The following is a 16,310-nucleotide window of genomic DNA, read 5'->3' as shown; positions in this document are numbered from 1 at the left end:
CTGGTCTAGCCCATGCCAATACTTCATTGTCTTAATTACTGTAACTTACTTCTAAGTCTTGAAATCTGATAGTCTAAATCCACAACTTTGCTTTCCTTTCTTTATTTGATATAATTAAAATATTTACAGAAAGTTTTACAATGGTGTGTAGTCATCACAACTATGTAATTTCAGAACATTTCCATAACTACAAAAAGAAATCCTATAGCCATTAGTAGTCACTTCCATTTCCCTCTCCTCCCATCTCCTGGCAATCACTAATTCATTTTGTGTCTCTGGATTTTGTCTACCCTGGACATTTTATGTAAATGTGCAATTATACAATATGTGGCCTTTTTGTCTGGCTTCTTTCACTTAGTATAATGTTTTCAAGTTACATTCATTTGACATGTCAATATATCATTCCTTTTTATGAATAAACTAGAGGCCTGGTGCACCTTGGGGTCCCTCGGCGTGGCCTGTGGGGATCAGGCCAAAACCGGCAGTCCAATGCCACCTGCCGCTCCTGCCTGCCTCTCCTGTTCATCCCGGCCCTGCTGCGCCTGCCGCTGCTGCTCGGTAGGCTTGCTCCCACTCCGCTGCGGTCTCCGGGCTGCAGGGGCCAGCCATGAGCCCTGCTTCTGGCGCCCACCGGTCAGCTGAGCAGCGCTCCCGCTGTGGGAGCACACTGACCACCAGGGGGCAGCTCCTGCATTGAGTGTCTGCCCCCTGGTGGTTTGTGTGCGTCATAGCAACTGGTCACTTAGGCTTTTATATATATACTAGAGGCCTGATGCATGAAATTTGTGCAAGAGTGGGCCTTCCTTCCCCCAGTTGCAGGCACCAGCTTCCCTCTGGCACCCGGGACCTGGGCTTCCCTCCGGCCACCGGCAGGCACCCGGGACCCAAGCCTTCCCTCGCAGCCCGGCTTCATCTGGAAGGTCCTCCGGAGAACGTGTGGTCTAATTAGAATATTACACTTTTATTATTATAGATAGATAATATTCCATTGTATGGACACAACCACTTTAAGAAAAATATGGGTTTACTACATTTTGTTTATCTACTCAACAGTTAATGGACATTTGTCTGCCTTTTTTTTACTTTTAAGCAAGGTACTGCAGTGAACATATTTATATTAAGTTTATGTGTGAAATTTGTTTTTAGTTTTCTTGGTTATATACCCAGGAGTCGATTCTATCAGCATGCGTTCCTTAAAGATAGTCTTTCTTATCAGCATTCATCCTTAAAGATAGTCTTTCTTAAAGATTCTAGGTTTTTTGTGTTAACGATTTTCCTCCAACTGTATTGAGATATAATTGACGTAACATTGAGCAAGTTTAATGTGTACAAAGTATTGGGTTGATACATTTATGCTATATTGTAGGATGATTACCATCATAGCATTAGCTGACATCTCCAACCTATCACATAATTACTATTTCCTTTTTGAGGTGAAAACATTTAAGACCTACTCTCAGCAGTTTTCAAGTATATAATCCAGTATTATTAGCTGCTAACACTATGCTGTACCTTTGATCTCTGTATTTTCATTTAAATTTTAGAATCAGCTTATCAGTATATATTTACAAAGGTTATTATTATCTAAGTTGGGATTTGAATATTAATTAGATTGGGAGAATTGACCAAATGTTAATATTATGCCTTTTGTTAACATGGTATATTCTTTAAGATATTTACATCTTCAGTTTCTCTTGGTGATGTTTTGTAGTTTTCAGTGTAAAAGTTTTGTACATTGTTTTTAGATTTTACCTAGCTATTTGATTTTTTATGCTATTTTAAGTGATACTTTTCTTAGTTTTATTTCCATTCTTTTGTTGCTAGTGTAATAGAAATACTGCTTTGTGTATATTAGTCTTGTATCTGATAACATTGCTATATTAATTCTAATAGTTTGTAGATTCCTAGGTTTTTTTTAAAATATACACAATCCTGTAATCTATTAATAAAAAGAATTTACTTTGTTGTTTTTCTGATCATTATATCTTTTCTTTTTCTTACTCTTTTGTGCTTCCTAGGACTTTCTGCATGATATAATAGAAATGGTGATAATATCTATATGTCTTCTTCTCAACTTTATGTTTTTATATCTAGTTTTTTAAGCCCTTATTATAAAAATAGAAAAGGGTATTGAAAAACTCAGACCATGCAAAAGATTTTAAAATTAGTTTTGTAGTAGTATGATGACTTATTTTTCTTGGATTGTCTATGTCTCTTATGTGTTTGTTGTAACAATTTTCCCATAAGTAGGCTTTGGGCACTAGATTTTAAAGTTAGTAAAGGGCTAGAGTACACATGGTTAATATTGAAAATCACTTAAATCACTCCACTCCAACAGTACAAGTACAACATATATGCTCAGTAAGTCCAGTATTTTCCCTCTAGAGTCGCTTTAGTGGAACACTAGATGGAGTAAAGAGATGGATTTTAGTTTGGGGCACACAGCTTATATGAGATATGATTGCCCTTTTTTTTTTTTGTCTATCTTCACACAAGGATATTTTTTCCATTGATTTTTTTTTTTTTTTAAGACAAAGTGGAAGGGAAGGGGGAGAGACAGAGAGAAAGAAACATCAATGTGAGAGAGATACTAGTACATCAACTGGTTGCCTCCCACATGCGCCCCGACTGGGGATTGAACCTGTAACCGAAGTACATGCCCTTGATGGGAATTGAACCTGGGACCCTTCAGTTCTCAGGCTGACGTTGCAACCACTGAACCAAAGCAACCAGGGCTGATTGCTCTTTTTTTTTTTTTTTTGGCTAAGTTTGTATAGTTGTATTCATGTAAGTTAAATGAGGTGTGGTATGGCTGCATTGTAATAAATATGTTTTTGTGAGTTGAGGAAATTTTTTAATTGTTAAAAGGCTATTCAAAGTTTTGTTGTTACTGCTATCTTGTAGCTTAATTTTTTAATAGTTTATATCTGAATCCTGGTCTAATATAGCCATTGTTGGATGTTAAGGTAGACGATCAGATTACCTCCTCTTTTTCCTTTCAAGGATTTATGATCATATTTCTCTCAACTTTAGGTTCATTATCTATGAAGTGCATAAGAATAATATCTACTGCCCTGACCGGTTTGGCTCAGTGGATAGAGCGTCGGCCTGCGGACTGAAGGGTCCCTGGTTCGATTCCGGTCAAGGGCATGTACCTTGGTTGCGGGCACATCCCCAGTCGGGGGCATGCAGGAGACAGCTGATCGATGTTTCTCTCTCATCGATGTTTCTAACTCTCTATCCCTCTCTCTTCCTCTCTGAAATCAATAAAAATATATTAAAAAAGAATAATATCTACTTACGTGCTATTGTAAAGAATAAATGAGTTGATATAAGTTCTATGCTTCGCACTGTGCCTCACATTGACTTTGGTATATTGCTTTTGGTTCTAATCCTGATTTGACCACCATCAGCTCTACAGAGTAACTTTCTGAGCCATTCTTTACTGAACCACCTAAAAAACCCAGAATCATAGTATCTGCCCCTCAGGGTTGTTCATCTTTTGAATATAGTAGTTAAGGAAAACAGTGTCACTGGTAATGCACACTAAACATTGGCTATTATTGTAGCAATTGTCTTTTCCCAATATAACTTTCTAGTAAAGGCCTGTTATAATAAGTATTAATGCTGTTGATTAGACTTGGCCTTTATTTCTTGTTTTGTGATTACCTTTTTGATTAAGTTGTCAAGTTGTTTTTATCCCAGCTTTTTTGAAAGTTTTCCAAAAATATTTATTTCCATCAATATTTAATGGGAAAATAGTTCTTTTATAATCTATATTTGAATAACAGTGAAGTGGAAAGTCAAAGAAATTTTTTAACTTATAGGATTTTATAGACCTTTAATGATGGTAGTATTCATGAGTAAGATGTATGGGCCCTATTATTTGTGAATTGGACATGCCTCTCTCTATGTTAGTGTTCTGGGAAGCTTATGGTAGGAAACTGGTTTACATATTCTGTGCAAACCAGACTCTGTCTAGGTTGTGCTTTAAAATGAGTAAATAAGTGTTAGTAGTCATTTTAAATGATATTCTTATAATTGAGGATTTTTGAGCTTTTTTGGTCTGGAAGGAGAAGGAAGTATTGTTGCTAGTAAGAAATCTTTGTAAAGCAAATTTCAGTTTATTTCTTAATGTTCAAATTGTCTGACAAGGTCACTCTCATTTTTTATTTTCATTTTAGCTATATTAAATGAAGTTTCTATGCTGAAAATATTTTTTAAAAATAATTTTTTACTTACCAATTACAGTTGACATACAATATTATATTAATTTCAGATATACAACCCAGTGATTAGACATTTATATAACTTAGGAAGTGATCACCCTGTTTAAATCTAGTATCCACCTGACACTGTACATGGTTATTACAATATTATTGACTATATTTCCTATGCTGCACTTTACATCCCTGTGACTATTTTGTAACTACCTTTTTGTTCTTAATCCCTTCACATTTTTCACCCATTTCCCTAAAGCACCTTTCATCTGGCAATGATCAAAATGTTCTCTTTATATATGAGCCTGTTTCTTGTTCTGCTTTTTTTTTTTTAAAGTATATATTCCACATATAAGTGAAATCATCTGGCACTTACCTGTTTTTGTCTGAGTTATTTTACTTAGCATAAAACTGTCTAGATCTATCCATGTAGTTGCAAATGGCAAGATTATATTCTTTTTTATGGCTGAGTCATATTCCATTGTATATATGCACTACTTTATTCATCTATTGATGGACACTTAGGTTGCTTCCATATCTTGGCTAATTGTAAATAACGCTGCAGTGAACATATGGGTGCATATGTCTTTTTGATTTAGTGTTTTGGGTTTCTTTGGATAAATACCCAGAAGTGGAATTGCTGGGTCCTTCTTTTTCTCTTGTTACAGACTATGCTGAAAATATTTTTAAATTTAAATGTATATTGACTAATTTTTATTTGATTTAGAAGTCATTGCTGGATCACTTAAACTTGAATAGTGTTATTATAAATAGATTTTTACTATTAAGATTCCCTTATTTATACTCTCTAGATTTCTGTCTTTCAAAATGAAAATTAACTATAGTTTTAGTGTCATAATAGTATAGTACTTTGAATGTGTTTCTCTGTGAACCTTTTCTTCATCCTGTTTTTTTCCTCCCTTGTCTTATGCCAGTGAGTTCCTTCGGGGTTACTCCTGCAGTAGGTGGACTATCAACGGGGACAGTTGGGGAAGCTTCGACAGCCCTGAGTTCAGCAGCCCAGGTAGCTTTGCAGTCTCTCTCTCATGCAATGGCTTCAGCCGAGCAACAGCTACAGGTGCTGCAAGAGAAACAGCAGCAGCTTTTGAAGCTTCAGCAACAGGTTGGAGACCATTTGGCTCTTTGTTCATGCTGTCTCTAAACTTCAAAAGCTGAAAAAGTACTGTAAAAATGACCATTATTTTCATAAAGCAAAGTAGGTTGGCTGATCTGAACTAAGCATTTTCTACAAAAATTGAGGTAAAGTTTTTGTGATATGCTTAAATAAAAAATTATATAAATACATGTTATTTGATGTACAACTTAGGTAATACAGTTGATGATTTTTTTGCAATCTTTATGTAAAATCCATTCTTACATATGTTTCACCACTATTGGTCAAACATTGTAGTTACCATTTGCGACTTATATGGATTGAAGAATCTAAAACAATGTTTTAAAGACCAGTCAAATTAACATGATTTAAAATTTAGTAATAATGACATGTTTTGGAGATTTCATCATGGTCGAAAAATTCCAGGTGACAAATTGTACCAGGTTAGGTAACATAGGAGAGTCCAGTCCATTTCCTGTTAATATTTTGTTTTTAGGAGAACTTTGTTTTCTTCTTCTTTGCCATCTTTGATTTGAGAAAGTCCTAGTTCGCAAATGCTCAGGAAATTTTATATCAGATTTTAAATGAAATATACATAGCAAAGAAATACCCTTTATGTGTGTTGTTCACTTTTTATTTAATTTCATTTTTATTTATCTAGGATACAGTTATTCATGTTAATCTTCATCCTATATATCCATGTAGTATTCCACACAATTTAGGTGGGCAGGGTTAGTCTATATTTGTTGCTTTTCCTTTTTTTACAGAAAGCAAAGCTGGAAGCCAAGTTACATCAGACAACAGCTGCAGCAGCTGCAGCAGCCTCAGCAGCAGCAGCAACATCAGCAGCAGCAGCAGCTGCAGTAGCAGCAGTCGGTGGTTCTGTTCACAACTCTGTGCCTTCCAATCCAGTGGCAGCCCCTGGATTCTTCATTCATCCGTCTGATGTTATTCCACCCACTCCAAAAACAACACCACTTTTTATGACTCCACCACTCACACCACCTAATGAAGCGGTTTCCGTTGTGATTAATGCTGAACTTGCACAACTTTTCCCAGGCTCAGTTATTGATCCCCCAGCAGTCAATCTTGCTGCACATAACAAAAATTCCAACAAGTCCAGAGTGGTAAAGTATTATATTTTAAATAGGTATTTGCTTAGACATTTAAAAATAACTTGAAATACATGCTAATTTTAGAAGGCAAAACTTTATTTTACCAATTTAATATAGCAAATTTGATTGTTTTTATAAAATATTATAGAATGTATATTAGACAGTGAAACTTGTATTTTGATATTATGGTTACTAGTTTTTCTAGAGCAAGAATAATATCAATATAGAGGTATATTTTTTTTCTTTTCTAGAATCCACTTGGTTCTGGTCTAGCCCTTGCAATTTCTCATGCTTCACATTTTCTTCAACCTCCACCTCACCAGTCCATTATTATAGAACGAATGCATTCAGGTAATCTTTGTTTTTCTTAAAATACTTTTCTTGCCTAATCTGTTGGTTTTTTGAAGACTTAATATTCTGTAGTTTGATTTTTCTTTGCAAATACATTTGTTCTTGGGTAAGTACCCTTTATCAAAGGCTCAAGATATGTGCTTACCAAATTGAAGGGAACAGTGCTGCAGAATAGGTTCACTAGTTCTGTCCAACCAATGGATTTGATTTTTTTTTTTAAAGGAATCTTGCCTGTTGAACTATAGTTAACAAATATTTGCCTTCAATGTAGCTGCTCAAATAGCATTACAGTAGAAATTACACTTAAAGAAGTAGTATTTCTAAGACTAGCATTCTGTTATTGGAACCACTTCTTGAGAATAGCAGAAAGATTTACTGCAGATTATAATAACCGAGTAAGATTAATAACACTTCATAGTCTCTAGATAATTGAAATTTTAACTAACCATATACCCTGCTTTATGTGGTAGAGACCTGTAATCCTGATAGGTGGTTACAATTAGATCATGTTTACTAATAAACTATAGGCAATTTTTACCTTATAATCCTACCAATTCTTTGTTGGGGTTTGAGCAGCAGTGGAATTCAACAAAATCCTTAAGCGTGTTTTATTGGAGGCAGTACATGAATATATTGCATACCGTATCACTTTTTTTTGTTTATTTTAATCCTCACCTGAAGATATTTTTCCATTGATTTTTAGAGAGAGTGGAAGGGAGTGGGAAAGACAGAGAGAAATATTGATGTGAGAGAAACACATCGATTGGTTGCCTCCTGTACACGCCCTGACCAGGGCCTGGGCTGGGGAGGATCCTGCAACCGAGGTATGAGCCCTTGATGGGGTTAGGTATTTGATGGGAGTCAAACCCGGGACCCTTTGGTCCTTGGGCCGATGCTCTATCCACTGAGCCAAACCAGCCAGGGCCTGTGTCACTTTTCATTATATAAACAGTTGAACCTTATTTACTCTATTGCATATTTATTCTCTTTGGAAGAGAGTTTTTTTTAAAATAGCAAAAGTTGAAATCGTGTTTTCTGCCAATTAAACATTCATTGGTAACAATGTTAGTGTGTATAATATTTAAACTGTAGTTTCTTGTGCAGTCTTACAAAATGTGAGCAGTAGTTTACACTATGATTTGTTTTTTTATCTATGGAATTGACTTTGGGGACTAAACCTTCTTAGGAGGAGAATTTTTTTGTGTGTGTGTGGTTCAATAGTTTTTCTGTTTAGGAAAGTATTGGTAACTGCTTGTTTTCTTTTCTTTTTTATTTTATTTTTATTTTTTTTAAATATATTTTTTTGATTTTTTACAGAGAGGAAGGGAGAGGGATAGAGAGTTAGAAACATTGATGAGAGAGAGACATCAATCAGCTGCCCCCTGTATACCCCCTACTGGGGATGTGCCTGCAACCAAGGTACATGCCCTTGACCGGAATCGAACCCGGGACCCTCCAGTCCGCAGGCCGACGCTCTATCCACTGAGCCAAACCGGTTTCGGCTGCTTGTTTTCTTTTAAACTAGCTCCATTGAGAATCGCTCTAGTTGGGTTTATTTACTTGGGTTTCTTTACTGTAAAATGTAGGAGTAAAGAGTACTAGCTGCCCCTCACTGCAGCCCAATAAAAAGTAAAAAGAATTAAAGTATTATTAATGACCCTGCTTCGTGTTTCTCTAATTGAGCTTAATCCTGAAGTGTGTGTGAGATGAGCGATGCAAATCTGCTCTTCCTTTCCTTTGAGATCATTCTTGCCTTTCCTTAGTGTGAGCATCTCATGCTGAGTGTGATTCTAGTGCTTACACAAAAACACATACTACCTTTTTGTGTGGCTCTTAACATTCAAGTAAACCATCTATTTCATACGGTACAGAGCTAAAAAAAAAGGGATGTGTCAGGACTGGGCGGCGGGGTGCGGGGGGAGGAAACAGTGTTGAGATAAGCTGTATCTGTCTCCATTAGAGGACCTTGCTAAGGGATTTTTTTTTAATGTCTATTATTTCTTTTTGTTAATTTTTTTATTTTTTAATAAATCTTTATTGTTTAGATTATCAAAATAGTTCTACTTTTTTGCCCCCATAGCTTCCCTCCACCCAGTTCCCATCCCACCCTCTGCCCTTACCCCCCTCCACGCCCCACTGTCTTTGTCCATAGGTGTAAGATTTTTGTCCAGTCTCTTCCTGCACCTCCCACACCCCTTTCCCCCCCGAGAATTGTCAGTCCACTCCCTTTCTATGCCCCTGATTCAATTATATTCACCAGTCCATTCTGTTCATCAGATTTTTTATTCACTTGATTTTTAGATTCACTTGTTGATAGATATGTATTTGTTGTTCATAATTTTTATCTTTACCTTTTTCTTCTTGCTCTTCTTAAAGAATACCCTTCAGCATTTCATATAATACTGGTTTGTTGTTGATGAACTCCTTTAGCTTTTTCTTATCTGTGAAGCTCTTTATCTGACCTTCAATTCTGAATGATAGCTTTGCTGGGTAGAGTAATCTTGGTTGTAGGTCCTTGCTGTTCATCACTTTGAATATTTCTTGCCACTCCCGTCTGGCCTGCATAGTTTCTGTTGAGAAGTCAGCTGTCAATCGTATGGGTGCTCCCTTGTAGGTAACTAACTGTTTTTCTCTTGCTGCTTTTAATATTCTCTTCGTCTTTTGCTCTTGGCATTTTAATTATGATGTGTCTTGGTGTGGTCCTCTTTGGATTCCTTTTATTTGGGGTTCTGTGCACTTCCTGGACTTGTAAGTCTATTTCTTTCACCAGGTGGGGGAAGTTTTCGGTCATTATTTCTTCCAATAGGTTTTCAGTATCTTGCTCTCTCTCTTCTTCTGGCACCCCCATAATTCTGATGTTGGTACGCTTGAGTTTGTCCCAGAGGCTCCTTACACTATCTTTATATTTTTGGATTTTTTTTTTTTCTTTTTGCTTTTCCGGTTGAGTGTTTTTTGCTTCTTTGTATTTCAAATCTTTGACTTGATTCTTGCAATCCTCTAGTCTACTGTTAGATCTCTGTATAATATTTTTTATTTCAGTCAGTGTTTGCTTAATATCTAGTTGGTCCTTTTTCATATCCTCGAGGGTCTTGCTAAATTTATTGGCCTTTTCTAGGAAATTCTTAAAAAACCTTATAACTGTGGTTTTGAACTCTATATCCAGTCGTTTGCTTTCCTTCATTTCTTTAATTTGTGACCTGTTTATTTGTCTCCACATTTTCACTGTTTCCCTGTGTTGATAGAGTGGCTTTGTGTGCTAGGTGTCCTATATGGCCCGGTGTATCAGCCTCCCCAGTTACCTGAGGTGGACACTCTTGGTGCACCCCTTTGTGGGCTGTGTGCACAGTCTTGTTGTAGTTAAGCCTTGATTGTTGTTGATGTCATTGGGAGGAATTGACCTCCAGGCCAATTGACTGTGAGGATCAGCTGTGTCTACTCTGGGAGAACTTCTGTGCTGGAGACACCCTTATGAGACAAGACTTGCAAAAGCCTCTGTGCTCAGCTTGGATGGGGTGGAGTCTCAGGGCGGAGCAAACATCGATAGCTTCCTGTCAGCCCTGCCGTAAGAGGCCCCTGGGTCTCATTTTCCCGTGGTAATCGCTGCAAGCACCTCTGAGAGAAAGCCGCCCTCTAGTTTTGCCCACTGCTAGACAGTCCAGTTTCCTTGAATGAGTCTGGGTCCCCATTGTCTCACCCGGAACTGGAATTCAGAGCAGTTGGGAGCTTTTGTCTCCCTCCCGATTGAGAAAACAAGCCGCGTACTCAGTTGCCAGCCCTCTCCGCGCGTGCACCTTTGTACCTCTGCCCTCCGCAGCTCCTCTGAGTCTCAATGTGCTTTTCTCTTTCCTGGCAGTCCAGTTTCTTTCCGTATGAGTCTGGATCCCCAGAGTCTCACCCGGAACTGGATTTCAGAGCAGTTGGGAGCTTTTGTCTCCCTCCTGCTTGAGAAAGACAGCCACGTACTCAGTTGCCAGCCCTCTCTGCACGCATGTCTCTGTACCTCTGCCTTCCGCAGCTCCTCTGAGTCTCAGTGTGCTTTTCTCTTTCCTTCTAGTTGTAGAATTTCCCGTGGTAATCACTAGCCTTCCTGTGGTTCTGGATGATGTCTGTTTTGTCTTTTAGTTGTAGTTTTGAAATTGTTGTGCGATGCAGCAGTTTAGGTGTTTACCTATGCCGCTGTCTTGGTTTCTCTCGCTAAGGGATTTCTTTAGTGATAGTAATGACTACATGTTATTTCAGCCTTACAATTTTACCTTGCATTTTATCCCCAATGTAAGATGTAACTCCATAAGAAGTGAAATAGAGCTTAAAACAAAAATCAAGTATTACAGTGTGCTATTATTAATGCCTCTAGTTGTGAAATTTTTAAAGAAAGACCAACTTTCTTTAAAAGAAGAGTAGATAGGTACTTTATAGAATCAATCTATATTTTATTTTTTTTTGGTCTGATATTTTAAATTAAGTCTTTATGTATAGTTGATCGCCTTTATAGTAACAACTTACTATTGTATATATATATTTTTAAAATATATTTTTATTGATTTCAGAGAAGAACAGAGAGGGAGAGATAGAAACATCAGTGATGAGAGAATATCACTGATTGGCTGCCTCTTGCATGTTCCCCACTGGGGATTGAGCCTGCAACCCCAGCATGTACCCTTGACTGGAATTTAATCTGGCACCCTTCAGTTCCCAGGCTGACTCTCTATCCACTGAGCCAAACCAGCTAGGGCTTTTTTATTTATTTTTATTTTTTTATTTAAGTCTTGGTGTTCCAAGTAACATAGATTGATGTTTCAGGTATTTGTTGAATGGAAATTATTAACTTCTCATTTATTTGTATTTAAGTTAATTTCATTTTTTAAGAAATTTTTTTAGTATATCTTTTGGTTAATTGATACATGGTATTTTTGATCAATTGCTGTTGCTTTTTCTCTGTCTCTCTCTCTTTCTCTCATAGGAGCAAGAAGGTTTGTGACGTTGGATTTTGGAAGACCAATACTGTTGACTGATGTATTGATTCCCACTTGTGGAGACTTGGCCTCCTTGTCAATTGACATTTGGACATTAGGAGAAGAGGTGGATGGGAGGCGATTGGTAGTAGCAACTGATATAAGCACCCATTCACTAATTCTTCATGACTTGATACCACCTCCTGTGTGCAGATTCATGAAGGTAAAGAACTTCAAGAAAGTGATATAATTGATAAGTTTTCCATGTTTCTGATAAGTTATGAAAAATACTCAGACATATAATTAAAATGTGTAACTATATCAAATTTTTAAATACATTACTCAGATTTTTATTGCTGTAGGTGAGTGTATATGTATATTTTTCATTTCAGATCACTGTCATTGGACGTTATGGAAGTACAAATGCCAGAGCCAAAATCCCATTAGGATTTTACTACGGTCATACCTACATCTTGTCTTGGGAGAGTGAACTGAAGTTAATGCATGATCCTCTAAGGGGAGAAGGAGAATCTGCAAACCAGCCAGAAATTGACCAGCATTTAGCAATGATGGTTGCTCTACAGGAGGATATACAGTGCAGGTTGTTAGGAAATTACAGAATATTTTAATCTTATTGAAGTCATTATATATATATATATATATATATATATATATATAATTAAAAATATTTTTATTGATTTCAGAGAGGAAAGGAGGTTGAGAGACAGAGAAACATCAATGATCAGAGAATCATTGATCAGTTGCCTCCTGCACACCCCCTACTGGGGATTGTGCTCACAACCTGGGCATATGCTTTTGACTGGAATTGAACACAGGACCCTTCAGTCCACAGGCCGACAGCTCTAGGTGCAAGTAGGAAGATGTCCTGAGCCAAACTGGCTAGGACAAAGCATTATATTTTGTATAATGCCTTGCATATATTTTTCAAGTAATGTCTTTTCATAAGTGTACAGAAAAGAGCAGAAGGAAGTAGGGTATTAGTATGTTACAATAATGTTTAATGCATTGATATATTGCTATTAAATACTTGGCTTTATTTATCTAGTACTTAATAAATGATTACTTCTTTTTGATGTTTGTATTAACATGTTTTAGAAATTTAAATTTTAATGTGAATTCATAAATGTACATTAAAGAACATTGCAGGAATGATTTTGTTCAATTATTTTTTACTTTCAGGTATAATTTAGCTTGTCATCGACTGGAAACTCTTTTGCAAAGTATAGATCTTCCTCCTCTCAACAGTGCTAACAATGCACAGTACTTCTTGCGGAAGCCAGATAAGGCAGTTGAGGAAGACAGCAGAGTTTTCTCGTCCTATCAGGATTGTATTCAGCTACAGCTTCAACTAAATTTGGCTCACAATGCAGTGCAGAGGCTCAGAGTAGCTCTAGGTGCAAGTAGGAAGATGTTGAATGAAACATCAAATCCAGGAGATTTAATTCAGACGTCTTCCACAGAGCAATTACGTACTATCATCAGATATTTATTGGACACTTTGCTCAGCCTTCTTCACTCTTCCAATGGTTTGTATTTGGCTTAAGTATTTTAAAGACTGGGAATATTTGTTGTGATCTAGTTGAGTATTTTATTGTTGCCTTGATATTTCCTGGGTAGTGTTAATTGTGATATCCATTCTAATGTGAAGATGAAATCTGTTCTTTCGGTTAATTCATTTTTCCCCTGTATTTCTTTTAATGGATTTTTTTGGATTGTTTCTTTTCTTGACTCTCTGCCATTGATGTGCCACATCGCTGTGTTACTGGCAAAATAATAAATAATGTTTAAATGTGCAACAGGGAAAACTTAATAGTTGTTAATCTAATATAGAGCTGTCATTTTCTCTCCAAGAGCTGTATTTTATTATTACTGATGCACATACAAACACACATACACAGCCATCTGGTATATCCATCTTCACATACAAGAAATTTAATGGATCAAAGTGTGAACTCTTCCCTTCCTCAAGTATTTAGCAATTGAAATCCTACCTATAAGTAACAAAATAATAATGTGATTGTGTATTTATTGCTGGTAAAGAAGAAAACATGTCTAGGCATGTGATTTTGATATCACAGCATACACTTAAATAGGATATTTTACTGTTTTCTTTTTTTTTAATAGGACACTCAGTTCCTGCAGTTTTGCAGAGCACATTTCATGCCCAGGCCTGTGAAGAACTTTTTAAACATTTGTGCATTAGTGGAACCCCGAAGATACGGTTACATACTGGTCTTCTACTTGTTCAACTCTGTGGTGGTGAAAGATGGTGGGGTCAGTTTCTCTCTAATGTTCTTCAGGAACTGTACAATTCAGAACAGCTTCTCATCTTTCCACAGGATAGGTAGGTCAGACAATATTGGGGACTTGTTATTAATGATTTATGCTTATCATGGTCTGTGTTCAGATTTTGTAATCTGTATGTTGATACTAAATGGAAAAATGAAGCATGTATGTCTATTCACAGAATGAAGCAGGTCCAGTGAAGGGCATATTGAAGATTATACATGATACTAGAGGCCCAGTGCACGAATTTCGTGCACTGGGTAGGGGTGTGTGTGGCCCTCAGCCCAGCCTGCACCCTCTCCAATCTGGGAGTCCTTGAGGGCAGTCAGACATCCCTCTCACAATCTAGGACCGCTGGCTCCCAACGACTCACCTGCCTGCCTGCCTGATTGCCTCTAACTGCTTCTGTCTGCCAGCCTGATCACCCCTAACCACTCGCCTGCCAGCCTGATCAACGCCTAACTGCTCCCCTGCCAGCCTGATTGCCCCTGCTGGCCTGGTCACCCCTAATTGTCCTCCCCTTCAGGCCTGGTCGCCTCCAACTGCCCTCCCCTGCTGGCCCTGTCACCCCTAACTGCCCTTCCTTGCCAGCCTGGTTTCCCCTAACTGCTCTCCCCTGCAGGCCTGGTTGCCCCTAACTTCCCTCCCTTGCCAGCCTGGTTGCCCCTAACTGCCCTCCCCTGCTGGCCCGATTGTCCCTAATTGCCCTCCCCTGCAAGCTTGGTCCCCCCCCCCCCCAACTGCCCTCCCCTGCAGGCCTGGCCCCCCCCCCCAACTGCCCTCCCCTGCAGGCCAGGTTCCCCCCCCCCCCAACTGCCCTCCTCTGTAGGCCTGGTCCCCCCCAACTGCCCTCCCCTGCAGGCCTGGTTACCCCTAACTGCCCTCCCCTGCAGACCTGGTCCCTCCCCACTGCCCTCCCCTGCAGGCCTGATCCCTCCCAACTGCCCTGCCCTGCAGGCCTGGTCCCCCCCAACTGCCCTCCCCTGCAGGCCTGGTCACCCCTAACTGCCCTCCCCTGCAGACCTGGTCCCTCCCAACTGCCCTCCTTTGCTGGCCTGATCGCCCACAACTGCCCTCCCCTGCAGGCCTAGTCCCTCCAAAATGCCCTCCCCTGCAGGCCATCTTGTGGCAGCCATCTTGTGTCCTCATGGGGCCAACCATCTTTGACCACATGGGGGCGACCATCTTGTGTGTTGGAGTGATGGTCAATTTGCATATTACTCTTTTATTAGATGGTATAACTACACTATATTCTTTAGTTTCCTAATTGAATCATGCACTTTATAGATTTGTGTATACTAGTATTTCCTATCAGATCATGCTATTTTATGTGTTAAATTATGTGTTAAATATGTTTTTTGAGGTTATGCTACACTTCCCTCTACCTGCTTTCTTGTGGTTAAAGTTAGAAAATGCAATCAATAGCTTGATAAAGCTAACATTATATCTATAGAGAGCTTGCTTAGAACCAAATATTCTATCATTACTCTTAAATTTCAATGTAAATATTTTTTTGAATTAACAATTAAATTGAGTCATGATGACTATTTTATTTCTATCTTCTTTTTAGGGTCTTCATGTTACTTTCCTGCATTGGTCAAAGATCACTTAGTAATAGTGGAGTATTAGAAAGCTTACTAAATCTGTTGGATAATTTATTGTCACCTCTTCAGCCACAGTTACCCATGCATCGGAGAACAGACGGTATTATTTAAAGAGTTATCTTTAGTAGAAACATAAGATTCCTGTAAATATTGCTTTAGAAATTAGTTAGGCTGAACTACTTTTAAAAATATTCAATATTGCACATTTTGTTACTGTTTTTATAATGTAGACTTTTTTGGCTGGTCAGCCTTCATGTGATTGACTTCCATATAGTCACAGCTTTTTCAGTCTTTTCATTATTTGAGTTTGAACTTGGAAATTATTATAATGTGTTTCTTCCATGCTGTCATAACTAAAATCAAACTTTCTTACTTGAGTTTAAGGTTTAAAGTACCACTGCTGTTGTGGTCATTGAAAATAAGTTGCATTTGAGGGAGAAAATTTTTATTGAAATAAAATCCTTAGAGAACATATGATTTTTAAAATTTTATAACTTTATTAATCGTAAGTTGAGAGATTTTTTTATTTCAGTCACCTGTAAGTCTAAGGATATTACCTTATACCTTGTTGGCTAGTTTACAATTTATCTCTTATATTCAACCTATATTTAAGATTCTATTTTCGTACCATGAAGCATTTTCCATTA

General features: G+C 37.9%; 1 protein-coding gene across 7 annotated transcripts in view; it reads left to right on the top strand.

Annotated features, from left to right (window-relative positions):
• Nucleotides 1–16,310, top strand: part of BIRC6 (baculoviral IAP repeat containing 6) — a 194,526-nt gene that overhangs the window by 78,515 nt on the left and 99,701 nt on the right. For 5 of the 7 annotated variants that reach the window (XR_013961518.1, XM_080686115.1, XM_080686114.1 and 2 more), the window contains 8 exons: nucleotides 5,156–5,343; nucleotides 6,102–6,461; nucleotides 6,701–6,800; nucleotides 11,761–11,975; nucleotides 12,145–12,353; nucleotides 12,953–13,299; nucleotides 13,898–14,117; nucleotides 15,630–15,763. Coding sequence is in view for 6 of the 7 variants with exons in the window: in XM_080686115.1 (XP_080542241.1) it covers nucleotides 5,156–5,343; nucleotides 6,102–6,461; nucleotides 6,701–6,800; nucleotides 11,761–11,975; nucleotides 12,145–12,353; nucleotides 12,953–13,299; nucleotides 13,898–14,117; nucleotides 15,630–15,763 (1,773 nt within the window). In the remaining variant the exon portion in view is untranslated. The remainder of the gene's footprint in view (nucleotides 1–5,155; nucleotides 5,344–6,101; nucleotides 6,462–6,700; nucleotides 6,801–11,760; nucleotides 11,976–12,144; nucleotides 12,354–12,952; nucleotides 13,300–13,897; nucleotides 14,118–15,629; nucleotides 15,764–16,310) is intronic. The other 2 variants (XM_080686117.1, XM_080686116.1) reach the window with 1 other exon arrangement.

This window comes from Plecotus auritus (genome assembly GCF_963455305.1).
Source record: "Plecotus auritus genome assembly, chromosome: 8".
Classification (NCBI taxonomy): Eukaryota; Metazoa; Chordata; class Mammalia; order Chiroptera; family Vespertilionidae; genus Plecotus; species Plecotus auritus.
The sequence above is the reverse complement of the archived record's forward strand: the minus strand, read 5'-3'. Positions and strand labels throughout refer to the sequence as shown.